General features: G+C 52.1%; 11 protein-coding genes across 11 annotated transcripts; 5 read left to right on the top strand and 6 right to left on the bottom strand.

Moving 5' to 3' along the window:
* Positions 1–504: 504 nt before the first annotated feature.
* On the top strand, positions 505–4,143 carry VTN49DRAFT_6343 (uncharacterized protein; the record flags this gene model as incomplete). Its single annotated transcript, XM_069414501.1, has 2 exons — positions 505–3,620; positions 3,684–4,143. 2 exons carry the CDS (start codon positions 505–507, stop codon positions 4,141–4,143), a joined length of 3,576 nt encoding a protein of 1,191 aa, XP_069265741.1.
* A 415-nt stretch (positions 4,144–4,558) lies between these two features.
* Positions 4,559–6,284, top strand: VTN49DRAFT_6342 (uncharacterized protein; the record flags this gene model as incomplete). The annotated part of the gene is made up of 2 exons (XM_069414500.1): positions 4,559–4,689; positions 4,781–6,284. The coding sequence occupies 2 exons, from the start codon at positions 4,559–4,561 to the stop codon at positions 6,282–6,284; spliced, it is 1,635 nt and encodes a 544-aa protein (XP_069265740.1).
* An 889-nt stretch (positions 6,285–7,173) lies between these two features.
* Positions 7,174–7,866, top strand: VTN49DRAFT_6341 (uncharacterized protein; the record flags this gene model as incomplete). Its single annotated transcript, XM_069414499.1, has 1 exon — positions 7,174–7,866. One exon carries the CDS (start codon positions 7,174–7,176, stop codon positions 7,864–7,866), a length of 693 nt encoding a protein of 230 aa, XP_069265739.1.
* A 147-nt stretch (positions 7,867–8,013) lies between these two features.
* VTN49DRAFT_6340 (uncharacterized protein) lies at positions 8,014–9,767 on the bottom strand (the record flags this gene model as incomplete). The annotated part of the gene is made up of 5 exons (XM_069414498.1): positions 8,014–8,312; positions 8,370–8,637; positions 8,691–9,239; positions 9,306–9,566; positions 9,648–9,767. The coding sequence occupies 5 exons, from the start codon at positions 9,765–9,767 to the stop codon at positions 8,014–8,016; spliced, it is 1,497 nt and encodes a 498-aa protein (XP_069265738.1).
* Positions 9,768–11,504: 1,737 nt separating this feature from the next.
* On the bottom strand, positions 11,505–13,183 carry VTN49DRAFT_6339 (uncharacterized protein; the record flags this gene model as incomplete). Its single annotated transcript, XM_069414496.1, has 3 exons — positions 11,505–11,748; positions 11,804–12,882; positions 12,959–13,183. 3 exons carry the CDS (start codon positions 13,181–13,183, stop codon positions 11,505–11,507), a joined length of 1,548 nt encoding a protein of 515 aa, XP_069265737.1.
* A 730-nt stretch (positions 13,184–13,913) lies between these two features.
* On the top strand, positions 13,914–16,708 carry VTN49DRAFT_6338 (uncharacterized protein; the record flags this gene model as incomplete). Its single annotated transcript, XM_069414495.1, has 7 exons — positions 13,914–14,375; positions 14,426–14,744; positions 14,791–14,831; positions 14,876–15,025; positions 15,076–15,195; positions 15,253–15,340; positions 15,387–16,708. 7 exons carry the CDS (start codon positions 13,914–13,916, stop codon positions 16,706–16,708), a joined length of 2,502 nt encoding a protein of 833 aa, XP_069265736.1.
* Positions 16,709–16,935: 227 nt separating this feature from the next.
* Positions 16,936–19,376, bottom strand: VTN49DRAFT_6337 (uncharacterized protein; the record flags this gene model as incomplete). The annotated part of the gene is made up of 3 exons (XM_069414494.1): positions 16,936–18,559; positions 18,612–18,850; positions 18,915–19,376. The coding sequence occupies 3 exons, from the start codon at positions 19,374–19,376 to the stop codon at positions 16,936–16,938; spliced, it is 2,325 nt and encodes a 774-aa protein (XP_069265735.1).
* A 499-nt stretch (positions 19,377–19,875) lies between these two features.
* On the bottom strand, positions 19,876–20,918 carry VTN49DRAFT_6336 (uncharacterized protein; the record flags this gene model as incomplete). The annotated part of the gene is made up of 5 exons (XM_069414493.1): positions 19,876–20,061; positions 20,116–20,169; positions 20,225–20,665; positions 20,723–20,859; positions 20,912–20,918. 5 exons carry the CDS (start codon positions 20,916–20,918, stop codon positions 19,876–19,878), a joined length of 825 nt encoding a protein of 274 aa, XP_069265734.1.
* Positions 20,919–21,482: 564 nt separating this feature from the next.
* VTN49DRAFT_6335 (uncharacterized protein) lies at positions 21,483–23,889 on the top strand (the record flags this gene model as incomplete). The annotated part of the gene is made up of 4 exons (XM_069414492.1): positions 21,483–21,561; positions 21,629–21,821; positions 21,877–23,407; positions 23,473–23,889. The coding sequence occupies 4 exons, from the start codon at positions 21,483–21,485 to the stop codon at positions 23,887–23,889; spliced, it is 2,220 nt and encodes a 739-aa protein (XP_069265733.1).
* A 16-nt stretch (positions 23,890–23,905) lies between these two features.
* Positions 23,906–24,564, bottom strand: VTN49DRAFT_6334 (uncharacterized protein; the record flags this gene model as incomplete). The annotated part of the gene is made up of 2 exons (XM_069414491.1): positions 23,906–23,986; positions 24,391–24,564. 2 exons carry the CDS (start codon positions 24,562–24,564, stop codon positions 23,906–23,908), a joined length of 255 nt encoding a protein of 84 aa, XP_069265732.1.
* Positions 24,565–24,611: 47 nt separating this feature from the next.
* On the bottom strand, positions 24,612–25,792 carry VTN49DRAFT_6333 (uncharacterized protein; the record flags this gene model as incomplete). The annotated part of the gene is made up of 3 exons (XM_069414490.1): positions 24,612–24,873; positions 24,929–25,497; positions 25,562–25,792. The coding sequence occupies 3 exons, from the start codon at positions 25,790–25,792 to the stop codon at positions 24,612–24,614; spliced, it is 1,062 nt and encodes a 353-aa protein (XP_069265731.1).
* Between the last annotated feature and the right edge of the window lie 788 nt (positions 25,793–26,580).

Genomic DNA, 26,580 nt, shown 5'->3' with positions numbered 1-26,580 from the left:
GCGTGTGTGGAGTTGCAAGCCCTAGCCCTAGATTCCACCTGCTTTGGGAATATGGGGGCCTAGGCTATACCTGTTTTGACGCCAGCTGCCCGCAGCGTTCCATCCCCTTCGACTCAGCCCAAACAGGACACCCCCCTTTGGCCCCCTTGGGCTGACCAACACTCCATCCAAGAGACTGAGAATCAGTCGACGGACAGACTGGCTGCTGTCCTCATTTTTCCTTCCCGATCACGCTTCTCTTCTCTGCATCAACTACATACATTTTTACTTTGATCCACTGTATAATCGCCGGTGATTGTTCTCTTTTGGTTAACGACTGCCTTTTTCTTTCTGTGATTCCGCTGGCGGTGATCGTGGATGGTCCTCAATTCTCCTCTTCTCCATCCTGCGAATTCCGAGTACTCCGTGTGCTTCCACTTCGCCGTCTCCATGAGATGACTTCCGCCCCAACGTTCCTCAAGGTCGGCTTGTGTGCGTGGTTCGAGTGATTCGCATCCGTTGACAATGCGGTGGCCATTGCCCCGTAGAACCACGACCCTTCCGGCCGCCGCCGCCCTTCTCCTACTCCCTTCCCTCCTGATTACAGCTCCGCAGCAGCTGTCCGCCGCCCAACGTCATGATGAAACGGTGTCAACACCGGGATCCCTGGCTGCCGCCGCCTCGGCCCACTGGGTGTTAGACGAGCCTTCTCGTCTTAACCCCCGCCCATATTCTCCGCCCGGCGTGAAGAATGGCAATCCTGAAGATCACGATGCGAGCGCCTTAGCAACTCTGGCTCTGGCTGGCTCCGAAGGCCACGCCGTTCGAGCCCCTCCTACCCAGCCTGGCAGCCCGTCTGCTGGTCTGGTGTCGCAGCTTCAAGCGCGGTCCCTACAGGACTGGGAGATTGAGGATTTTGTTTTGCTGGCGACCGTCGACGGGACAATTCACGCGCGCGATCGGAGAACTGGCGCTCCACGATGGGCTCTGGAAATCCCAAGCAGCCCGATGGTGGAGACCCTCTATCACCGTCCGAACCGCTCAGACTCATCGTCGAGCCTGGCTACCGATTCCTCACGACTCGAAAACGACTTTCTCTGGATTGTCGAGCCCAGTCGCGACGGTAGCCTATACGTTTTCAGCCCTGGTCCGAACGGGGGGCTTCAAAAGCTAGGGTTGACAGTGAAAGATCTTGTTGACGAGACACCATACTCCGGTACCGACCCCGCCGTCACCTACACTGCGCGCAAAGAGACTACTTTGTACACTGTCGATGCACGAACGGGAAGCATCCTCCGTGTCTTCAGCTCTCGTGGGCCCATCAGTCCCGAACCGCTTTGTAAACCCGATCGTACTCTCGACGACGCAGACGAAACTGGATGCGAAACACGGTCGGGCACGTTGACCATTGGTCGAGTGGAGTATGCGGTCGCGATTCAAAACACAGAGACCGGCGAACCGATTTGTACCCTCAAATTCACTGAATGGGCTCCGAACAATCGTGACAGTGATCTCCAAAGCCAGTACTACCGGACGATGGATCAGAGTCATATCTACAGTCTGCATGACGGCGTGGTTCTCGGGTTTGATCATTCTCGTATGGAACGCCCGCGATATACCCAACGCTTTTCCAGTCCGGTTGTGCGAGTTTTTGATGTCGCTCGACCCATCAATGCTGAATCGCCCGACTCTCCCACACCCTTGATTCTTCTTTCTCAGCCATTGCAGCCCCCAGACCCTGACTACGCCGCTGGCCCCGATACGGAAGATCGTGTCTTCGTGGATTGTACGGAAGCCGGTGGCTGGTATGCCATGTCTGAAGCTACATATCCGCTGGTTACTGGTCGTGCGTCGATGGCGCAATGCTATGATAAGGATTTCTTCCATGATGGTCGTTCATTCTTGGATCTTGATCTAGAAACCCAACGAAAGGCTCTCGTGGGTGTGCATTCCTTGACACGACGTCCGAGCCGAGAGCAACCGCACCGCCGAAGAACGATGCAGAGTATATCGGGACCGCCTGCGATCGGAGATAAGTCAAACGGGACGCCTCGAGATAGCGCCGGTTCACTATCCTACCTTCCCTCACCTCCCGCTCTCAGTCAGAGCGTCATCATTCGCAAAGGTTGGGACAATGCGGTCGACATTGTCGTCGTACTGATCCTCCTATTTTTCGCTGTCGTGGTGTACGTGAACTCGGAGCTATTCAAAGAACAGTTGAAACAGAAGCTTGACCTTAAGAACATCCTCGCTGCCTATGAGCAGCCTCTCCCTACTCCCACCGCAGCCGCCGCGCCTGCAACCCTTCGCCGTGACAACAGTTCAAACGCTGTCTCTGATACCGGTGCGGATACGGAATTACCGAAAGACGATGAGTCTGGGATTGAAGTGAACCGTGGTGATGGCGACACCCCTACCGCAGTCACTCCTCGTTCTCGATCACGCTCGCGAGGTCCCGGCCCTGATGCAACGCCCAAAGTTCGCATCCGGGAGCCTTCGCAGGCACCGGATCGTGATGCTGATGCCGATGAGGAAGACTTGCCTGTGCAAGAACCAGAGAAGAAGAAAAAAGCTCGTCGAGGACGACGAGGTGGCCAAGCTCACAAGCGGAAGCAAAAGCCGGGTTTGGAGCAGCCCACTACCGGCGTAACTCCTCTCGCAAATCAGCTTAATAATGTTGCTCGACCAGCACACCTGGAGCCGGATATTCAGCTGGCACGTACTGTGTCTAATGAGATGGTTGAGTTGGATGGCGCCATCCGGATTGGACAGCTCAAAGTCTACACGGACACAGTCCTGGGTCATGGTAGTCATGGCACCATTGTGTACAAGGGCTCGTTCGATGGCCGGGATGTAGCAGTCAAGCGCATGCTGGTTGAGTTCTATGACATTGCCTCCCATGAAGTTGGCCTGCTTCAAGAGAGTGACGATCATCCCAACGTTATTCGGTATTATTGCCGGGAACAGGCAGCTGGATTTCTTTATATTGCTTTGGAGCTATGTCCGGCATCTTTACAAGATATCGTGGAGAGGCCGGGCGACTTCCCGCAGTTGGTCAGCGGTCCTTTGGATGTTCCGGACATCCTGAGACAGATCACTGCTGGTGTTCGTTATCTGCATACCTTGAAGATTGTACACCGCGACCTAAAGCCGCAGAATATCTTGATCGCAACTCCTCGGGGTCGCAGTCGCAGTCACCAGCCAACGCTTCGGATGCTCATCTCGGATTTTGGGCTTTGCAAGAAGCTGGAGGAAAATCAAAGCTCGTTTCGCGCGACCACTGCTCATGCTGCAGGAACGTCTGGTTGGCGTGCTCCAGAGTTGTTGGTGGATGAAGACCAGCAGACAAACCCTGTTCCGACCAGTGATTCGCAGAATACGGAGTCGTCCGAACCAGCGGTGGTTGACCCGCAAACCAATCGACGGGCCACGCGAGCAATCGACATTTTCTCGTTGGGTTGTGTTTTCTACTATGTCCTAACTCGCGGAGGTCACCCGTACGATAAGGACGGCAAATTCATGCGGGAGGCGAACATTGTCAAGGGAAACCATAATCTCGATGAGTTGCAGCGGTTAGGCGAGTATGCTTATGAAGCGGATGATCTGATTCGGAGCATGTTATCTCCCGATCCGCGGAAACGGTGAGTTTTCCTTTCTTTTCCGGATTTGATTATCGTCACTCGTAACTCATTAACTCTCTGTAGGCCCGATGCTGCTACCGTTCTCATGCATCCTTTCTTTTGGTCCGCCGCCGATCGCCTGAGTTTCTTGTGCGATGTGTCAGATCATTTTGAGTTTGAACCTCGGGATCCTCCTTCGCCGGCCCTGCAGTTTTTAGAATCAGTCGGACCGAATGTTATGGGTCCAGACATGGATTTTCTGAAACTGCTTCCGAAAGACTTCAAAGATAGTCTCGGTAAGCAGCGCAAGTACACGGGGTCACGCATGTTGGACTTGCTCCGTGCCTTACGCAACAAACGCAACCACTACAATGACATGTCCGAGCACCTGAAGGCTCATATAGGAGGTCTGCCAGATGGCTATCTCCGATTCTGGGCTGTTCGGTTTCCGGGGTTGCTGATGAACTGCCACAGGGTGATTGTGGGATTGGATCTTTGCCACAAAGATCGATTCAAGCGGTATTTCACTCCGCCAGACTTATGATGCTGATGATGATAGGTATATATATGTAATAGAATAGATTCATGAAGTGATTTGTTCGGCTTGGTTCTGCGTAGGATGAGCTTGAAAAGCTCGATCGGTTGACTTTCTATGTACTGGCATCTCTGCAGGTCACTATGCCAGAAGTTCATTATCATTTTTTGATCTACTAGGACTCTATGTACTTGCTATTCGATAGAACTTCGGCTCGAGAGAACTTGGTACGCATTCCATTGCCAAGATTTCGCCGGTGTCAACTGTTGTGCAATGTATAATTTGATATCTGGTTATTCAGCTGTTAGACAATGTTAACTCATCTAACGTAAGTTACTATCCTGATGATGCAACTATTTGTGCTCGTAGGTGTCGTGTAATGATGCGGCAATGCCTACATCGTCCTTTGGTAGCGTCGTTCACCATGGCATCGGCGAAGCCCTTGAAAAAGCGAGTCGTCGTGTCGAATTTCATATTCCGATTTACGGGAGAGCAGGAACGTGCGACAGCTCAAGTGGCCCTGTTCCATCGCAGTGATGCTGTCAGCACCTACCCGTACGTTTTCCTTTCCGAGTACTTAATACAACAAGCGAAATTCAGAGCTAGTCCATGAGCGGCGCAGGAAGAGAACTCTGACTTGACCTAGAGGCCATTATGCACCGATCTCAGGCAGCATGGATCGCTCGCAGGACCCCTCCCCACTACATACCGCCTGGCGGGAGATCCGAGAGGAAACATCTCTAACCGAATGCTCGCTGATGCTCTTCCGGCGCGGAAGAGAATTCACCTTCACTGACGAAGCTATTGGGAGAGAATGGACCATATTTCCATTCGCATTCTTGCTCAGATCCCAAGGTGCGGAGGAATCGATTCGCCTGGATTGGGAGCATACCACATGGAAGTGGTTCGATGTGGCGGACGTTGTGAACCGTGCACAAGACGGCATCGGTGATGATATATTCGTGCCGCGGCTAGCGGAATCGCTGCGACGAGTCTATCCGGAAGGAGATGCGGCATTTGGCACCTGTGCGCCAAAACTGGGTCGCGCACTATGGCAGTTACGAGAAGACCACAAAAGTGGCGCGAGGGAGTTGGCGTCGATTGCGCTAAAGCTGTTTAGGGATCTTCTTTCCGACGCCCTGCCAGCGCCCGAAGGTGATGCCCGACGGGAGTGGTGGGATAAGGTCAAGATGATGGCCTGGCATATTTGGAGAAACGGTCGGGAAAGCATGGGTGCCTCGATACTCAGCGCTTTGCTTCCTGTGTTGGCGCAGTTGGAGACACTTGTGTTGACTCCACCATTAACCACTCCTATCAAATCCGACGAAATGCTCGCGGTGGTGGACAGCTCCCTGGAGGAGCGGACCTCGATCATACGTCGGGTGTGCGACTCACTTGCTTCATTTGTGGGGAAGGATGTTCTCCCATATCGCAATGACGATAGGAAAACCTTGCGCATTCTCACGCTTTCTTCTAGCTCGACAATTCGGGAAGGCATTTTGCACCTTGTGTCCACACTCTCCCCTGGGGATGTTGATGTCATCGATCTCCGCATTCTCGAGTCGCGGCCGCTATTTGAAGGAGTTTCCCTGTCCGCTGCACTCTCGCGAGCTTTAACTGAGTCAAAGAACCAGAGCAAGATCCGGCTGAACATCACAATCTACTCAGACGCTTCGGCGGCTCTTGCAGCGCAAGGAATTGACATTATTCTGATCGGCGCGGATCGTATTGCTTCTGATGGTGCCGTCAGTAACAAGGTAGGCTCATTACCGGCTGTCCTCAGTGCTAAACATGTTGCTCCCCAGTGCCGGACTGTTGTGGTCAGCGAACTGGGCAAGATTGCGGAGCCAGGGGAATCGCCCGGTGTAGAGGAAAGCACTCCCTTGGAGGTTTCCAACACCTGGCGTGCTGATGCTGTTTCCGGAGTGGAACATCTGGAGACGATGATGAAGCGGCAGAATATCTCTGATGAGACTGTTGCCATCAACGTCAGAAATACCTATTTTGAATGGGTTCCTGCGGAGTTGATTGATGTCTACATCTGTGAGCAAGGCATCAATACCGTGGACGACATTCGGCAGCGGTCCGAGTGGGTGGCAACGCAGATTGATCGAGTCTTCCATTCCAGTGGTTCAGGATCTACTGTTTGATATGATGCTATGAACGTGACACTCAATTGCATCGAACAATGCGACTTGATACGGAGCACTCCGTACTGGTAAAAAGTGTATCGACTTTGTCATTCATTATGTGTCCTACCAGCCAACTATGCGGCAGGCAAAGAGCTATGAATACATGTGTATCAGCTCAGAATCACTCAAGATTCCTGTGCATGGTAGTAACGTACTGCGAAAATGTGGCCGTCGCTTCGCGGCGGCATTCCTGGGAGAGAAAGCCGTTCCGAGCAATCGATTGGCGAGTAAGAGCGGGCAATGCAAAGAGTACGCTGGCGAACGCTCATTTGACGTTTGACGACAGAGCGTCCATCTACCGTAAACCAAAGGCTCGCCCGGTTTCGTGAAGGCAGGACGCTTCACTAAGCACGCGCATTGATTGCACAGAATACGTTGAGATGGGTCGCAACGCGCACAGACTGAAGTATTGAGTAATTCTCTTTGCGGAGAGAAGTATGGAAAAAAAAAAATGTTGAGCGCTTGGCAGCATCAGTGCAGTATACTGTTAATTTTATCGTTCATAATAGTTACTACTAATCCTGTTAATGAATACGTTCAAGTGCTGTTGGTTGTTTGTCATCATTCCAACGATGAGACTGTTGACCAACCGTACGGAGTACAAGGCATTCGTCTTGGGATATTTGCAGCACCAAAACCCAACCCTAACCCTAATTATACGAATCAGGAAGTTATGAGGAGCTGCGAATATCCACAGCTCCCAGGCATCGCGTAGTTTCGCCAGCTCCGGAGATATCATTTCAGTAGGAGCAATCTTTCTGATTCTGGGAAATGACGAAGTGATTTTCACCCGTCTTTATCTACTCACTCTGTTGATAATCAAGACGAAATAATAGAGCAGGGTCCCATGAAATCGACATCAGTTCCCACTCACCTTCTTCCTGATCTCTTCGCGTCCCTCGCTGCGACCAGATGGCGCCTCCTGCGTACATTGCGCAGCGACAACCTTGCCGATATTAACGGTGATCTTAGCGGCATGGCCACTTTCACGCGACTACGGAAAAGGCGTGATGCTGGGGATGAACTTGATATGGTCTACAAGGAGGAAGGTGTCATGCCGAGTTCGATTCCGGGTGTTGGCGGTCTCCCGTGGTCGAAAAAGTACATTTGGCGATTACAGACAGGCGACTCGGGAGATACAGATGCAAGCAGTTCCAGAGTGAGCGTGTGGTTTGTCAAGGCTAGGCGAACATCTCGTCAGGATGCCGATGGCGATGGAAAAGCACATGTCGAAGAGGAAGAGGACGAAGCTGATTATCTCTTCCACGAATTCGACTTTACGGTGGAACACGATTCGAATGGACCCAACCAGGATGGGACAATGATTGAGCCTCCCGTCCCGCCGCCAGTCACGTCTCTGGCAACTGAACTCATTTGCGCACGAGGAAGTCATCTGTGCGTCAACGACATGTATCGCACTGTGTATGCCTTTCGCATCACCCAAGGAACAGGTGAAGTGATGAGTTGGGCGAGTCGTCATATTGTCAAGGGACCGAAGAAGAACCAAGATATTATCAATCGTTACGAGCGTGAATACTAATCCTGTACAAGTGTGCCTATGATGATTGCTTTCATGTCATTGTACGATTTATGATTCTCATAATCATGAATAACTGATTCTGACATTCTTCTGGGAATGTCGCATGGTCATAACCAATATATATATATATATATTTTTTTTTTCTAATCATGTGGTGTAGATAAAGTCTGGTCTTTGATCACCTAGCAAATCGATCTGCGAGGGCGTAAGGCCCTGGATCCTGTAATCGCGCTCACCTCGTCGTCGCTTGCGATTCTCGATGCGCAGGAGAATTGTTTGCAAGATCGAGCCACCGAGGAGGAACACCGTAAGGTACCCCAGGACTGTACCGTGGCCGGGGTAGAAGTTGGGGGCGTCTTTTCCTCGGTAGATATTGGACGAGACGATGCCATTGAGGTTACCCCAGCCAATCATGATACCAAGCGTCACACCTCGCTTGTAGACTCCTGTCCCATCTGTCAGTGCATTGTTATATGGCCATGGAACAACGTCAAAAACTTTACCCTCGACATTGTTGCTCGTCCAAGTGATCGAGTTGGAGATCGTCGGATAGATTCCGGCTGCGCCGAGGAAAGTTCCTGCGTACCGAGTGCCCGCAGTCTTTGCTCCCAGCAGCATCGCGAAACCGACAGCACCAATCGTCGCCATAACGATGTTGCAAATGCCTCTAGCCCGAGTTCGGTCGGCAACCCAGCCGATAAAGACGGTGAGAATGGCAGCCAAGGCATAGGGGGGCACACTCAGCAACTGCGCCTTGGTCGACGTATAACCCTAGTAACGCTGTAAGCAAAGATGCTCGGCGAAAAGCATCGTCCCAATCTTACCAGTTCGTTGATAATAGTTGGGACAAACAGCGAGAATGCATAGAGCGAGCCATCCGTTCCCATGTAAATGATGGCAGCGAGGTACGTCTTCCAGTCTTTCAAGCTGGCCCACAAGTATGACATTTTCCACTCCTCGTGCTCGGCGCTCGACTGCTGATCCGCGGCAAGTCGATACAGGACGCGCTTGCGGTCTATTTCGGAAAGGAAGGTGGCGGTGTCCGGGAAATCGTACACCAGCCAAAAGGACATGACGCCGAGAACGATGGTTGCCAAACCTTCGAGAATAAAGATCCAGCACCAGCCGGCCTTGCCGCCAATGCCATCCATATTCGCAATTGCTGCCGCCAGGAGACCACCGAAGGATCCGGCCAGAGCAGCCGCCGAAAAGAAGATGGCCATGCGAATACCAAATTCCCGTCTCTTGTACCAACAAGACAGGTAATAACTAACGCCGGGAAACAGGCCAGCCTCCGCAAGGCCCAGGAACCAACGCGCAGCCATCAGTCCCGAGTAGTTGTGGACCAAACCCATTGTTGTCATGCAAATACCCTGGGGAAGGCGCCCTGTCAGCAATGCCATCTCAGGGGATCTTGACCGATCGGCAAAGGGGCTTACCCAAAGGATAATGATGATGGGGATGAAGATTCTTGGGCGGAAGCGCTTTAGCATGACGTTCGTCACTGGCTCGAAAACCGAGTAGGATATGAAGAAGATGGTCAGCGAGTTGTTGTATTGCGTGTTCGTCATGCCGAGGTGCTCCTGCAAGCCCTCGATTTTCGCATTTCCAATGTTGGTCCGGTCGAGGAATGCAGCCAGGTACAATAATGACAGCCATGGGATGAGCCGGAGATCCAATTTCCATAGTAGCCGCCGTTCCTGGTCGCCGCGACGCGGTTACCTCATCTGTGTCCTGCTGCAACAGGCATTGGGGTCGGAGGAGTTCATGAAGCGACTTACGATGCGCGCCTTCTCGGCGGGATCGAGCCCCTCATCGGGATCCTCGATGGTCACATTTGTTGCGACCGGCTTTTCGACAGGACTCTCAACCGGCTTTTCGAGGTCCGACCCGGCTGACATTGTCGGTCTAGGATGGTGTGGCAGGACAATTGAACGGGGACGGGGCGCAATGGATGGACCGAGGGAGAGACAACAATGGAGATGGTGGTGTTGACCGTTGTATATACTGCCTACGGGGAAAAATGTCCCGTTCCACGCCGTCTATTTCATTCGCAGCCGGCAGTCCCAGCTGTCTATATATTAATTAAAATTAATCACTACCTTCACTAGATTGTAGCCAAGACTCAAAACCGAGAATATGCGCCATGGGGGGGTGATGGAACGCGAAAACTGGGGCTCCTTGTTTCCGTGATTTGCTTGTTTTCTCGACAGGATAATAGGGCTGGTTTTTAAGTTGGCTTCCCCGGAGTTCCCCGCTTCGTTTATCTTCCCCAAGCGCCTTCATCCCATTTGTAATTTGCGCCCCAGAAATCTGCGCCAGCGTCGCCACCAACAATCCTCGTATGAGTACCCCCTCTTCTGGTATGGCGTTGGGCTGAGATCCGCAATGCTCCGGCGAGAGTATTAGTCATTTACGGAATCCAGATTCCAGCACGCGGTACTCCAGTCGGTTGATTCCTTTCCGCCGTGAAGTTACATCGGCTGGCGACGACAAACTGGAAACGGTTTCCCCTCAGGACCCTGAGGTTCCCACCAGTCGAGAACCCTGCATTACCAATCACCGCTATTGTTGACGAACCCCGGGGTTCCGTGATCTGCCGTAGATTATCGCCGATGCTGAAAATGGGCGCAATTTTGGAATTCATTACTCTTCCTCGAGGATCTTTTCAGCCGGTCAACCCAGACGCTTGGCTTTCGTGCGGCTGCAGCGGCTCCCGGGTGCTTGAAGCCAAACGATACTGCCAAGACCTTCTTGAATCGAACAAAGTTCGAAGGAACTCTATTATGGCCAATAATTGCATTCAATTGAACTTTAACCTAATGGACTAACCGGCATCGGCTAGACCCCCATAGCTTAACCTGCCTGACGTGGGGGACTGCAGTTAAACGAGTTCGGACAGACTGGAGCTCTGCGGAGTCCGCTGTGACAGTCGACAGACGAATGACATAAGGATGGATGGCGGAATGGGATGCCTGAAAGCCACTCAATCCCCTTCTACAGTATGTCTGTCTATATCCAGTAATAACCGATTCCAGAATTTTCCTCGGGTCATTCGATCGCAAAATTACTCCGAAGTGCTGTGTACTCGGACTGGTGATCGCTAACTGAAACCACCACAAGAGGCGCAACCAACGCGAGCAATCATGATTTGCGCGGGAGGACGGAAACCGCCGTGAAGATAACGGCGATTTTACGTATTTCAATTGCCAGATCATCGGGCCTGATCGGACGGTATGCCACGTGGGTGTAAATCGCGGCAATCTTCTGCGACTTTCCAACACTGTCCGCCACAACACTAGTGATCCTGCAGCTTGCCAGGGATCTATGAATCGTAATGCTCAAGAGACCCCTGTCCCTGGCGAGACAGTTGAAGCTACAGAGGAAGGACACCACCGGATAGGCTATCACCTTAGGGATCGCCGTAGGGCGCGCGCGGCCAAAGTAGTGGTGGCGGCCGCCATGAGCTTGTTCGGCCAGGTATTTCCCCTGCGAATACGAAGGCAAAAAGTACCCTGGTCAGGGTAAGAATCGCACGCATATTAATCACGCCGATGCCGGACTAGATTTAAAGGGTTCTGGCCAGAAAATAGACCGTGGGCGGGGGTTCGAGATGAATGCTTGAGATATGAAATTCATCAATGCCTCCATATGCGCACAGCCTTGTCTCGTCCTCCACTTCCCACTCTCTCGCCATCTGGACTCCAGTCAACGGCGAAGACCTGGTCGCGATGACCGGGAAGATCCATAACAAGCTTTCCAGTCCGCACATCCCACACTTTGAGCGTGGTGTCTTTGGATGCCGAGACCAAAAGACGCGAGTCAGCGGAGAAGCAGCATTGATACACTGCACCGACGTGGCCACGCAGCGTGGTGATGAATCTATCGGGAAAGTTAGACTGGACTGGTTGGAGGGGGGTCTATCATTCAAACTTACTTTCCATCCCTCGCATTCCAGAGTTTGACATGATTGTCAAAGCTCGCAGAGGCAATGTAAGCCATATCCGGTGAGAAGGTGACATGGTTCACTCCCTTCTGGTGTCCCATCATCCGCGCGACAGGCTTGCTGGAAGTATCCGGATCCCAGAGGTAAACGGAGAAGTCCTCGCTCGCGGACACGAGTCTCTCGGTAATCTTGTTGTTGACCGTCGCTGCCTTCTCGAATCTCTTCTTCGCAACCTCCACCTTCTCTTCCTCAGTTTTGGGAATTTGATGCGTGTGATCATGGTAGGCGGTCCGCAGCACAAAGTCTGTCGACAGTGCGAGATGGTTGACTTGGTGTGCATGCTTGTCAAGCGTCTGCAAGAGTCGCCCATCCGTAGCGCTCCATATCTTGATCGTTTTATCATGGGACGCCGTGTAAATCTTGCCTGTTCCGCCCCACCGCACAACCGTGACAGATGCTTGATGTCCGGTCAGGACGAGGTCAATCCGTCTGCTCACCACATCCCACACACGAACTGTGGAGTCTTTTGACGCGGAAGCTAGACGAGGTCGGCCCGGTTGCTGCATGTGGTATGGCTCCCATGACAGGCTGTTGATCCATCGGGTATGGCCCTTTAATGCGTTCCCGAGCGGTGTCCCCTTCTTCGCGTCCCACAACCGCACTGTATTGTCTTTGCTTCCTGTCGCAATGATCGCCCCATTTGGCGAGTAGCTCACGGCCAAGACCCAATCCGTATGTCCTTTCAGGGTATGCATTGGTGTCCCTGTCTCACAGTCCCAAATGCGTGCTGTAGCATCGCCGCTGCCAGTGACCATCGTTGACGACGACACGGGAGAGAAGGCTATTGACAAGATCGCTTCGCCATGTCCAGCGATCGACGCCGAGCATCTCGAAACAGCTTTGACACGGAATACAGCTTGTGGAGTGTAATGTAGACGAATAATGTCCTCGGTAGTCTTTATTCCAGGTTTAAGCAATGAATGATAGACATCAGTCAGGATATCGACTGTTGGCCCATCTTTCTCTTCCGACTGATACGAAAATCGGTAAGGGACGCGCTCGAGATCATCCTACAGAATAGAGCATTTTTTTTAGCACTCCGAACTCAACCCAGACGTATTCAACCCCCAGTCAGATTCGTCCTACATTTCCCTGGAGATTATTCAGAACCGTCTCAAGATTCTTAACTGTGGCATCTGCCACCGGGACAGTAAACACTGAGCCCGTTGGGTTTCCAGTGCTTTGGTCGACAAACTGGATTCGGACGCTGCCTAGATCAGCGGGAATGGTCGGAATGTCCGCCTGTTTCTGGGTCTTCTCAATTATTTCGCGTTTTTGGCGTTTGCTCGGTGGAGGAAACTGGGTTGCCATTGTGTCGTCCCTAGCACAATTCGAATTGTTTGAATCTGGTTATGTTGTCGCCCGTTTGAAGATAATTTTTTGATAGGCTTCATGAACCCAGCAACAAGTGGAAACTAAGCTAGTACGAAAACGGTTTAGTTCTTGTAAAATTGTATTTCGAAACTATCATAGCAAGTTTAGCGTATATAGATTTCTCATGCCTCAAAAAGTTAGGCATAACTTAATTTACAGATACGACATTTACGAGGCTTGCACGAACAGAAGGTCAATACTCGTCCACTTGACTCCAGAAATGCGTTGCCGGAATTATTGTTCATATGCAGCGGGCGAAAAGTGCATCAGCATTAGGAAGCAATGCCGCTCAGCGCTCAGACAATGCAGTGCTATCAATCTGAAGAGCGTTGCACTCTACGTCGTGCCATCGCACTCGATTGATGGTACAGCGGCCAGTATCAAAGGAGCCAAGCAACTTCAGAGATGTCAATGAGTACTAGTAGATGCATGCTCGGACTGTCTCCCCTTTCACCCAAGTGTTTGGTGATGATCTGGATGGCTGAGAAAGACAGAGATTTCTTTTCCTGGTTCTTTCTCTCATGTCGATACCGCATTCTACAGGGTAACCGATCTTGAATGACCAGGTCGCTCCTGCCCCAGTTTTGGCTAATTGCCTTCTTGACATGGGCCATCTCTTCTCACCAGCCCTCGTTCTTCCTCAACCTCAACTCAGCAACCGTAAGAGATGGCGTCCGTTCATAGAGGCCGTGCGAACAGAAGCCGGCCGCAGTCTCGAAGGCCGACCACCTCCGCGACAAGCGTTGCCTCCCAGGACATTGTATGCGCAATTAGCGAGTCCAGAGGGGTGTCGCCGATTGTGGGACTTGCATTCATTAATGTTTCCACTTCAGAGGCAGTATTGTGCCAGCTTTGTGACAGCCAGTCTTATGTCAGAACCATCAACAAGATTGGCGTCTTTGAGCCCACCAAGCTGCTTCTCATGGACAGCCTCAGTGCCCAGCAGTCGCAGCTTTGCGGCATCATCCAAGAGAACCTGCCAGACATGATACTCACTTACGTTGATCGTCGATATTGGTCCGATAAATTGGGCTACGACTATGTGGACAGACTCGCTTTTCCAGACGAACTAGTTGCTACCCGGGCATTGCTGGATGGCCACTATTTTGCCATGTGCTCCCTAGCTGCAGTAAGCCCCGTCACTCAATGGTTCGATGCCTCTGCTTACTGTGTTTGAAGGCTCTGAAATATGTGGAAGTTCAGCTTGAACGCGTATTGACGCCTCATACCCTTCGGATCAAGTTTGAGCCGTCTCAGGAATCTATGATGATTGACCTAGCTACTGTTGTCTCACTGGAGTTGATTCAGAATCTCCAGACCACGAAATCAAGGGATTGCCTTTTTGGAGTGCTCAACGAAACCCTGACTCCAATGGGGGCACGCTTACTGCGCAGTAATATTCTCCAGCCCTCAACAGATCCAGAGAAAATCATCGCACGCTACGATGCTCTGGAAGAATTGAGTTCAAAGGAAGACATGTTCTTCTCGATAAGACAAGGTAGTTCAATATCTAATCATTCGCCCAACCTGACTGATATCGGCAGCACTTCGAGGATTTGTTGACGCAGAGAAAGTTCTTACCTCTGTAAGTGGCTGCAAGCAGCTCGCTGCCACGTGCTAATCCCATAGATCATCACATCTCCGCGGAAACCCACCTTTCAGCACGTTGAGCAGTCCGTCAATCGCGTCATTATGCTTAAAACCTACGTCATGGCCATCAGTGGAGTGTACGAAGCATTGACAAGCGCGGAGAGTGCGCTCCTAAGGAAAATTAGAGAGGTGAATGCAATTCAGTCCTGTTCGATGCGCGACGATTTCTCATAGCCCAGACTTGCGCACCTGCTGGCTACCAGTCGATTCGTAACATGATTGATAACACGTTGAACGAGGACGTGACTTACCAAAGCAAGCCCCTCGACCTCCGCAATCAAAGGACCTATGCCATTAAAGTACGTACCCTTTCAATCAGTTCGCCATTCACAACCTAGGCTCTAACCACGATTCAGGCTGGAGTTGACAGTCTTCTTGATGTCGCAAGACAAGCCTACAAAGAGACCACTGCCGACGTAACAGAACTAGTATCGAAACTCGCTGGTGAGTGTTGTTCTGACGATTATATGGATGCGCTCATTAGAAGTAGAAAGCTACAATTTGACACTGGACTTGAAATACGATAATGCACGACAATACTATTTGACCATTCCGGCCTTTGAACTCGAAGAACCACTTCCGGATATCTTTATTAACTGCATCAGAAAGCGAGATAAAATTGAATGCCAGACGCTTGACCTGGTGAAATTGAATCAGAAAATCACAGACGCCCACAATGAAGTGATTAATATGAGCGACAAGACCATTCAGGAGTTGATTAGCGAGATATGTTCAGAAGTATCTGTCCTGTTCAGAATTAGTGAAGCTATCGCCACACTTGACATGATTGCAGCCTTTGGGCAACTGGTCACAACCCACGAGTACTGCCGACCTGAACTAACCGACGTCCTAGCAGTCAAGTCTGGTCGCCATCCAATACTGGAGAAGATTCATCACACGAAGTTTGTGCCCAATGATGTCTATGCAGCACAACAATCTCGTTTTCAGATCATCACTGGTTGCAACATGAGCGGCAAGTCGACCTACATTCGGTCTATTGCCCTGATGACGATCATGGCTCACATCGGCTGCTTTGTGCCGGCCGATTATGCCTCATTCCCGATTGTCCATCAGCTTTTTGCGCGTGCTGCGTCTGTGGACGAGATTCATGCCAACGTGTCCACCTTTGCGGCAGAGATGCGCGAGATTTCGTTCATCCTCCGCAACGTTGATCAACGCAGCTTGGTGGTCGTGGACGAGCTGGGTCGAGGCACCAGCAGCACGGACGCCTTGGCAATTGCTATCGCCATCTCGGAAGCGTTAGTTGACAGTCACGCACTGGTATGGTTTGCTACCCACTTTCGAGAACTTGCCCGCATTATGGCGGAGCGTAATGGCGTGGTCAATTTGCATCTTGCCGTCCAGCTGTCGCCGGCATCGAACAAGATGACAATGCTGTATAAGGTGCAGGACGGTCACATGCAGGAACAGCATTATGGCCTCGCATTAGCCCGTGTGCTTCCTTTCCCTCCTACTGTCCTTGCGACTGCCCAGCGAGTCTCGTCTACCCTCAGCGAGGCCGCGCGGCGGCATGCCGCTGGGTCAAAATCCCTGTCCATAGCTCGGAAGAGAAAACTTGTTCTGCAGCTTCGGGAACAGCTACGGCATGCATATCAGGGCATGATTGAGGGGGAGGCACTTTATACTTGGCTGCAGAGGTTGCAAGAGGAATTCACAATGAAAATGGCCGCCATTGATGCTGAGGTCAACAATTCCTCTGCTGATCTGGGCGTTGATGCCGAAGACGCAAACTCATTCGAGCCACTAGTGGATGTGGAAGACATGGATACGGAAAGAGATTTTGTCGCGTAAATGTCTATTGTCTAGTCATGGTCAGTTATTAGGCTTTATGCCAAGGTAAAGAAAAATACTAAAACATCTCCGGTCTCTATCGCGCTATACAGAGAACGATAAACGGCATCATGGTCGCTCGCTGCCGCTTCAAGTACCAAATACCATACAATATATACCAGACACCAGTATCCAAGCAGCCGAGAATTTGCGAGAGGAAAAATTGGAGCAAGTGGAACATAAGCCAGTCATCCAAACTGTATGAGGACCTGCTTTCCCTTTCTGCCCTTGCCTTTACCAACTGGTGTCGATGTACCGGAAGACAGTGGGCCATCGTCTTCACCATTCACCTCCCTTGATGCGCTTGAGCTCGAATTGCCACCGGTCCATGGATTTGTGCTGGGCTGTCCGCGCCGATCATCCCATCGCACAGTTCCTCGAGTAAGACCTGCCATCAGCGTATTCGGCTTCGGTGCTGCGGGCAGCGCTGGGAAGTCTTCCGTGTCGGTTGTTCGTGGCCCTGGGCTGCGCGAAGACCGCGGGGTTGTTGCTGTTGTTGCTGTCAATGACGGAGAGGAACGAGCGGCGGTGGCCCATGCCGGAGCTACGGTACGCGATGCCGCGGACGACGACGACGCGGAGGACAGGGGAGGGAATGCTGCGCTGGGCATCATGCCCGTGCGCCCGACAGCCGAGCGCGACGACTGCGCCGTTGATGACTTTAACCTCAGAACACGCTTTCCGCTTCCAATGTTTGGGGTTGCATTGTTCGACAATGCCGCGCCGGTTGAAGGGCCCGGAAGAGCGGGATAATCCTCGTTGATGGCGCGCCAGTCGTTCCATGCTTTGAGGAGATTGGAACGTTTTGTCTCGTCTTCATAGATATCTGCCAGTTCCTTGATCAGCTTACCGAGTTCCGAACTTGGGGCATCGAAAAGGGAGAAAAAGGCGTCGATCAAGTCAGTGGCCGTGATCTTCGAAGTTCGGTAATTGGAGACTTTGGTCCGGAATTCGTTCATTTTACGCGCGTCGTGCTGGAGCAGGTTCGAGGCCCGCTCAATCACGGCCGCGTGCCGAAGTCGGCGAGCTTGATCCTGCGGAGAAAGCGTTGTCGGATCGACGTTGGCGAGGTCCAGCTGTTCCATTGCCGCCGTTGGTGGCGACGGCGATGAAGTCGCGGCCTGGGCGGGTGTTGGACGGGCTGGTGATCGTGCCGGCTGTGTTTCACGTGAAGTGAGCTGGCCGCCAAAGGTACGGGTGGATACAGACTGGGCGCTTTGGATGGCCATTTGCCGTTGAAAGGCAAGCTCGTCTCGCCGCAAAGGCTGTGCGCTCGACACGGGGAGTGGCTCTGCATTGGGGTCTCGGCCTCTGCCCGCCCCTCGTCGTGATGATTGCGGCTGATACGGTGTTCGATAGTCAAAGGTTGACAAGTCCACAGTGCGGGCATCTCTGCGTGCGTCCTTGGACATGCCGTGCGGGTGCGCTTCCAGCTGATGAGCCTGAAGATCCATCTGCGTTTCAAAGACTACAAATTTCTTCTCCAAGCACTCTTTGTCCATACACAAGAAATGATCTCTGCGGAAGTGGTCCTCCAATGCGTCGTAATCGATAAAGTATTGCTGTTGCCGGCCGTTCGACCGGCGGTCGCAGATATGGCATCGTTCATGCCTGTCGCGACAATGTGCGTAAAGTTCGTCGTCTCCGTAGAAGCGCTGTCGGCAAAATCCGCACTCGGGGTGTCCCTTGAAGCCGCTTTGCTCGAGGCTACCCGGCTGGTCATCGCCGTACTTCTCGTGTCTCCGAAGCTGCGCGTGCGTGAAGAGTTCATGTTCATGCGTGAAGACCTTCTTGTTTCGAGTACAGAGGTCGCTGGTGCCGTCAGTACCTAGTGGTCCGAGACGGGGGAAGTAGAGCTACGAACCACATAACCTTGCCATGCTTGCTCTTCACATGGCGATGTAGATCCGGCCACCCAAGGCAGGCCACATCACAATTCTTATCCGGGCAGTTGTATCGGAGGAGAATCACCGTGTCTTCGAAGATCTCGTTCTTCTCATACTTGATGCCCAAGTTCTCATCCGTTTGAGCGATGTCCTTGTCCGTAAATTCTTCGAAGCGCTTCACGGGATCATCGGTGAAAATCACAAAATCCGACTCGGTCTAGAAAGTAGCAGACGCCAGTGTCAGTTTCATCGTCGGCCGGGTGCAGAGAGGCCACACCCACCCGGCAATGCGCACATGTCTTAGTCTTATACAATGCGCGCAACCTCAGCATGCATATGTGGCAAGTCCGGTGATTACATGGTGCGACAGCGATATGCTCGACCTTGGACGCGCAGATGAAACACACATCGCCGTCATCTGGTGCGTCTGTTGCCGGTGTAACTACTTGCTTGCCTTTCTCAATTTTTGCTGTTTCGGTCGTGTCGCTGGGCGTCTCTCCCGCGTTTGGTGGTTGTTCGCCTTCTTTGGAGGCAGCTCCGTCGGCCGGCCCACGGCGCGATTGTCTGTCACGACCGCCTCGTGCTCTGCCGCCACCACGGTGGCCTCGACGGTTTGAAATCTGGGTGTCGTCGCGGTGATTCTCCGCCGGGTTATCGGTGCCGGTTTGGCGGCCGCCTGGGCCACGTCGTCTGCCTCCTCGTCTCGAACCTCGAGGCGTCGATTGCTGGTCTTCTTCGGTCATCACTTGGCTGTGCGGATTAGCCTAGGATGCGTGTGGTCCTGCGAATTGGACGATGTTTTGCTGCAAGGGAGGGAAGAAACAGCCTTTTGTCTCGAAAAAAAAAAAATAATTTCCTCGGTGGGGGGAAGCGTACAGCGCGACTTAAAAGCGGACTCAGTTTAAAAATGACACCACGATGCATCATCAGGAGTCATGATTCTAAAACTGAACACTTCAACAGGCAAGCTTTTCAGGACTATCAATTCAACTACATAGTTAAGGTTCGTAAGTAAAGCCAGGAAATAGCGGAAATTATTCATGCACAAGCTGTGCAGATCCCAACATGCCGCCAACTCCCGCTGAGAGATCAACGTAGGCAATACACGCCCTAACCAAATATCCATACTAAACAGAGGATTCCACAATGAACGAATGCTATGCAAAAGGAAATTAGTTAACGAATGATTTTCGGATTGTAAGAGGTCCACAGGGGTCTCTTCTCAAGACATCCCTCATTGGCCTATTCATCTGGTGAGTAAAGGTTTTGGTTAAGAATCTTGGTCATGGTAAACATGTGTACGCGGTCTTGCTTGAAGACAGCGCGCATGCGATCATCACATCGGATATGACGGCGATCTGTAGGATCCTGAAGATCGTTGTCACGGATGTACTGCCATACCCGTTTGACTGCCTGTGGACGAGAAAGCTGATCATAGTCAGTCCGAGGCTCATGCCTTATATTAAACGTGACTGCACTTACTGCAGTTTCCCCGTCCAGGAGTTCAGAAAGTGCTGGTGAAAGAAGAAGTGGTTTCTACAAGCCCATCAGAAACATGAGACACAGAAGCCGAGCCGTTCCTGGTACTTACATGAAATCCACCAGAACGGTTTACTTCCTTCTTTCCCGCCTCGGAGCTGGAGTCCAAGCCAGAGTCATCCTCAGCCCTGACTTTCTTGGCCGTTTTTGCTTTCTTCTTCACCAGCGTGGTCTTGCGGTTCGCACTGCCACGCGTTGGACGAGCACGCTTGTTCTCTTCGGCTTGGAGTTTGGCAGCAAAGAGTGCATCTGCCTCAATGTCGTGGTCCGGCTTCTGTCTCTTGGCCTTGGGTGATTTGCTGCCAGCATCCTCTGGCCTCTCGTTCTCCGCTGGGCGTTTCTGGGGGGACGAGGAAGGTGATGCCGACGCCTTTTCATTTCCCTTTCCATTTGCATTGTGGCCGTTGACCGCTTCTGCCGGAGTCGTTGATCCTTGATCGGCTTGACTAGCGAATATATCAAAGCGTTCCATGATCAATTCCTTGATCGCAGCCTATCATCGTGGTCAGAATGAGGAATCGCGTTGAATTATTCAGTTTTGATAGAGAACCTTCTGCTCGGTGAGATCACGACCAACAGCATCTTGTAGTCCCCTTCGGATGCGCTTCTCAGATACCGTCTGGAGATCGCTTTCTGCAAGTATTGAATCAATGATTTTGGTATAGGATTCGCGTTCCTCCGGAGAGACTGAAGCTCGTATCAGCATCATCCATCGCGCCCGGTGCAGTGGGTTCCTTACGCGACATGATGGGCGGAGGCAATGCGAATCCGTCTTCCAAGGGCCGATGCAGCCGACTTTTTCTGATCACCACTCAACAGACGCGTAGAGCCTTTCGTCACCAGATACCAGACCCGCGAGATGTCGGCGCTTTAGATCAGTGGGGCATGGATGGTTGAAGCTTCTTGAAAGAGGGTCAAATCGGAAGGTTAAATGCCTCTGAAAACTAAGATACACAAAGGATCAACACGGACTGCAAGAACCAGCATAACCAGGGCGCCACATCTCTCTCATTCTTCGGTCACGCAAAGCATGGGTGAGCATCAATGACATGTAGACGTTCATCCCATGACTTCTTGCAGCAGTTCGTCTCGATCGGGGAAAGCTTCAACAGAGCTTAGCACGTGACCAGGACTGTTTGTCTGGTTTGATTTTTCGGATGGCTGACTAAGCCCCACACACAATGCCGTTGCGGCACCAGAAACTTGCCTGGCGAACTCCAAGTCTTGCGGGCGACAAGCGTTCAGACCAGGCGGACTCGACTTGAGGGTAATTTTTCTCCATTGCAGTTCGCAACCTACAGTTTAACACAATGGCGCCTGGCTTCGATACACTTACCGAGCAGGACCTCCGCGAGGAGGAAGAGGAGGAGGAGGAGATTGACTTTTCTGGTGGGTTGCCGTCACCAAAACTTCGTGGAAATTTTCAACCCTTCGGTGGCTGACTTTCTGCTCTTAGATCTGAAGGCGCAGTATGAAGTTCGCCTCGAGGAAGGCTTGGATACTTTCGTCGTGCTCGATGGCTTGCCCATCGTGCCGGCGGAGAGCAAAGAAAAGTTGATCAAGTACATTCTGAAAAAACTCAACACGGTTGGGCGGACAAGCGCCGACGCGGTTTTTATGCCGCTGAACGACAAGAACATGTCGGAAGGGTGTGTTCTATTCGGTCCAATATAGAACATGAACATTTTCTGATGGTTGAGATAGGTTCGCCTTTGTTGAGTACGAGACCCCGGAACAGGCGATGGCCGCCGTCAAGCACCTGCATGGAACGCCCTTGGATAAGAAACACACGATGCTCGTGAACAAGTTGACGGACATTGATCGATATGGACGCGAAGGCCGCGTTGACGAGGAGTACACGCCGCCCCAAATCGAGCCATTCAAGGAGAAGGAGCATTTGAGATGGTGGCTGGGGGACCCTAACGCCCGCGACCAGTTCGTCATTTACCGCGGCGATAAAGTCGGCGTTTACTGGAATATGAAGAAGGATCCACCGGAGAACATCGTCGACCGGGCGCACTGGACTCAGCTCTTTGTACAATGGTCCCCGCAGGGCACTTATCTCGCTTCAATCCACCCACAAGGTGTTCAGCTCTGGGGCGGGCCGTCGTTTTCCAAACAGAAGCAGTTTCCGCACCCGTTCGTACAGCTGATTGCGTTCTCGCCTGGGGAGAGCTACCTGGTGACTTGGTCGGCTCGGCCGATTCAAGTTGAGGAAGGGCAGCAGGGGCCCCTGACGTATGCTGAGGATGGAAAGCACATCATTATCTGGGACATCGAGACGGCAACGCCACTCCGGTCGTTTGTGGCGCATGACCTTTCGGGCCCGGAGGGGGATGCTGGTCCCAAGAAGAAGGTCCAGTGGCCTGCGTTCAAATGGTCAGCAGACGAGAAGTATGTCGCCCGGATGCTCCCTCAACAATCGATATCTGTGTATGAGTTGCCCCGCATGAATTTGTTGGACAAGCAAGCGATCAAAATCGAAGGCATCAATGATTTTGAATGGGCTCCAGCGACTGTGCAACGAGAGGGTGTCAAGCAGTACGAGCAGTTGTTGTGCTACTGGACTCCTGAGATTGGCAATAATCCGGCCAAGGTCGGCCTGATGAGCATACCGTCCAAGGAGATTGTGCGAACACGGAATCTCTTCAACGTGTCAGATGTCAAACTCCACTGGCAATCCCAGGGTGCTTACGTCTGCGTTAAAGTGGATCGACACTCCAAGTCTAAGAAATCCATGGCAACTAACCTGGAGATCTTCCGCGTGAAGGAAAAGGGTGTGCCCGTGGAGGTTGTTGACAGCCTGAAGGACACGGTGATCAACTTCGCGTGGGAGCCAAATGGCGACCGATTTGTGCTCATCACAACCGGCGATCCCATTGCCGGAGCCGCAGTGGCGCCCAAGACAGCTGTCTCGTTCTTCGCGCCGGAGAAGACGAAGGGAGGCCAAGTGGGCAACTTCCGCCTTGTCCGCACGATCGAGAAGAAGACTAGCAACGCCATTTACTGGTCGCCAAAGGGCCGGTTCGTGGTTGTTGCTACTGTGCATTCCCAGTCCAACTTTGACCTCGACTTCTGGGATCTAGACTACGAAGGCGAGAAGCCGGAAGATCAGAAGGATCTTGCAGCCAATCTACAGTTGATGAAGACGACTGAGCACTATGGTGTGACGGATGTTGAATGGGACCCGACGGGGCGGTACGTAGTCAGCAGCGCCAGTGTGTGGACGCACCAGGTAAGCTATCCAACACTTTGATGACAAAGATGTACAAGAGAACGCTAATCATGGTTTCTCTCCAGATGGAAAATGGCTGGAACATCCACACATTCTCCGGAACGACGCTTGCAGAGCATCCAACGGAGAAGTTCAAACAGTTCTTGTGGCGGCCCCGTCCTCCGACGTTCCTCAGCAAGGAAGAACAGAAACAGATCCGCAAGAACCTCCGCGAGTACTCAAAGGAGTTCGAGGAAGAGGACCGGTACGCAGTGGACATTGCCAACACTGCGGTTGTGGAGAAGCGCAAGCGCGTCCTCAACGAATGGAATGCCTGGCTCCGTCGCGAGCGGGAACTGCTCGCGGACGAGTACGAGGCCGAAGGCATCTCCGAAGGCTACGCCGTCGATGCTCCCAAGGGCGGCGCCGCGGCCGAGCAGGAGACGGTTGTGGAGGAGATTGTCGAGGAGATTGTTGAGGAGACGGAGGAGGTTATTGGGTAGTTTTCTGGTGTTGTTTCTAATTCCCATTCCCTTCACTCTTTGAATCTACGATTGTGCCTTCTCTGAGAATCGGGGTGGATAGCATGAGCTCATGTATCTAGTACATTATCGATAGATGTCGATGAGGATTGACGGCAACGAGAAAAAAAGAAAAAAAATAAAAAGGAATGGATGATGATGCGAAAGGGAATTCTCGTCAGTTCTCAGACTTGTCTAAGGGAGAGATGATGGCAAGCAATCTGCATTCATGAATTTGATATTCAAAAGTATGAAGTGACTACAGGGTTTGATCTCAAGACAGAAGGACTTGCTTCCGGAAAGCCACTGCCATTGGGATATCTCTTTGAAAAAGCACACATTAGCACCTTAGACCGATACGAGGGAAACAACGTCATGCAGTCCACAGGTGTCTTTTGCGAATAACAGGATAATAAAAAAAGAAAAAAACACGACAATTTGTGCTCGCCAAAAACGCCTCTAGAGTAATTCTTTTCTCTTCACCAACCAGTCCCACGAAACTCCTTGCGGATACCAGGATTCCATAGCAAATGGCCAGTTGTACGGGCAACCAGAAGGGAGGGTAAAAAGAAAAATCGCATGAAACAATGACACCACACTCCGCCGTCCCAGTCCCAAAAGAGAATAAACAAGAACGAAAAAGTAGAGAGGGCCCATTTCCGGATGGGTCCTTTTTGATGAGTGATTCCACTGGTCCGGAGGCTTCAGTAATCCTCCTCTTCTTGTTCTCCCTGTCCGCGGCCCTTGACGCCATCTTTTCGGATCGGGATCTTGATTCCTTGGAGGGCGAAGCACTTGCTCAATGGCGTCGACTCGATCACGCCAGGGAACTTCTTCGCGGAATACACCTGGAACGGTTCGGAAAACACCGAAGCCAGGACGGGAGCGGAGCCATGGTTGAGTACTGGCGTCCCGTTGGTTGACTCGTTGGATGGGGTGCCAACGTTGACGAAGTTCATCTTTAATCTATTGTTCATGTTAGCACTGCCCTTCGAGGAAGAATGAAACTTGGGTTCCATACCGGAAGGTTCCCTCCGTTCGCACACTGAGATCTTGTAGGATGAACCACACTCCAATCTTGTTTTCCGTGTCCGTGAGGCGGAATGCACTGGCACTGAGGCTGCCGATCAGGTTTCTGGTGAACATTCCGCCCGGCACACCTGGCTGCGGAGGAGGAGGCACATGGTGTGGCGAGATTCCCGGTTGGTAATATTGCGAATAGTAGCCGGTTTGAGGATTTGATCCGTAGGGATTCTGGTAGCTCATTGCTTGGTTTCCGCCGTAGTACGGGGTGACTGGTTGATAACCCATCTGTTGTTGGCCGTATGGGTTCTGGCCGTACGGCGGATATGTTGGGGAGACATTCTGTTGCGGTGGAGGAGGATAGGACGATGAGGTTGCGGTCGAGATGGACGGGGAGGTGGCAGAATGGCGGACAAGATTGACTTCGCTCGTCCCATCGGCGTTCCATAGATCGACAGTCAGGACGTAAAACGACGTGTCGATCTCATTGATGTCGACCTCTTTCTTCGTCACGGCGTCTTGCACGATCAAGCGAATACACGGGGGCGGGGTGATGGGTCGTCGGTCCTGTAGCCGGTCATCGCGTCAGAAATCTCTTTTCTGATAGCAGGGTGAGAGCAAGTCGCCTTACCTTGTCACCAAAACCACACATACGGGCACGGATGGGTTGCTGCATCACCTGCAAGGACCAGATGCGTCCCTCATGCACGGTCGACACGGGAGCCAAATGGTCCGGCGGCCGCGGCGGGCCGCTGGTCCCTGCGACTGGGTATCCAGATGACGGGGGGATGCGATCCATAGAATATGACGCCGGTGGCGGAGGAGGAGCCGGTTGAGACCGATCTTGATCGACGGAGTACATGATGCTGTCGAGGGGAAAAAAAGGAGAGACCAGGGAGCGTCGAAGAGGAGGAGGCGGGATCACGGGGTCGTCCGTCGCGTGGTGGGCGAAGCGAAGGAGAGAAGTGAACGAAGTTGAGAAACGGGGAGTTCGACGAAGCAAATGAACGGTACGGCGCAGAGTTCGCTACTACCGAGAGCGGAAGCGCAACCAGACGTCACGATATCCGCATGGACTCTTGGGGGGGGGATGTCTGTGGGTGGATGCCAGAAAGCAAAGGCTCCAGATGCGACTTTTCCCGATGCGGATCTGGCCCAAGCACCAAGAGAAGCTCAGGCCTGGCTCAGGGTCTCTGGTGATTTCGAGGAACTTCAGATCCCGGACAGCTCCAATTTCAAGTCCAAAAACTACAGCACATGGAAAGATTTTTGATTGGCCAGATTGGGCTGTGTACCTCTTCGGGAGTCCGTCAGTCCGGATGTTGGGTGGCAGAGTACGCCAGTAGAACGGCTCTCGTCCTCGAACCCATCCTCCGCACAAATTTCGCGGGCCAACGAACTTGCGTAAAACGCGGCCATTTTTCAAGCCAAGCAATTAACTTACATAAAATGGCGCACGATAACTCCCGTCCTTGTCTCCTGAACTTAAGACACTATGAATTAGATCATTTCGAATGACTCAGCGAGTTGCCGTGAATATTCCGTTCTGACTCGTTATCGAACTGTCATTGCCATGCATCGACGCACTAACAGCCAGAAGCGCGGAAGCTGCATGAAGGGACTAGGAGAGAGAACATAATAAAACAGTGT

The sequence above is a fragment of the Thermomyces lanuginosus genome (assembly GCF_041956635.1).
Source record: "Thermomyces lanuginosus strain ATCC 200065 unplaced genomic scaffold VTN49scaffold_40, whole genome shotgun sequence".
Lineage (NCBI taxonomy): Eukaryota > Fungi > Ascomycota > Eurotiomycetes > Eurotiales > Trichocomaceae > Thermomyces > Thermomyces lanuginosus.
Note: the sequence above shows the minus strand (reverse complement) of the source record. Positions and strands in the feature narration are given on the sequence as shown.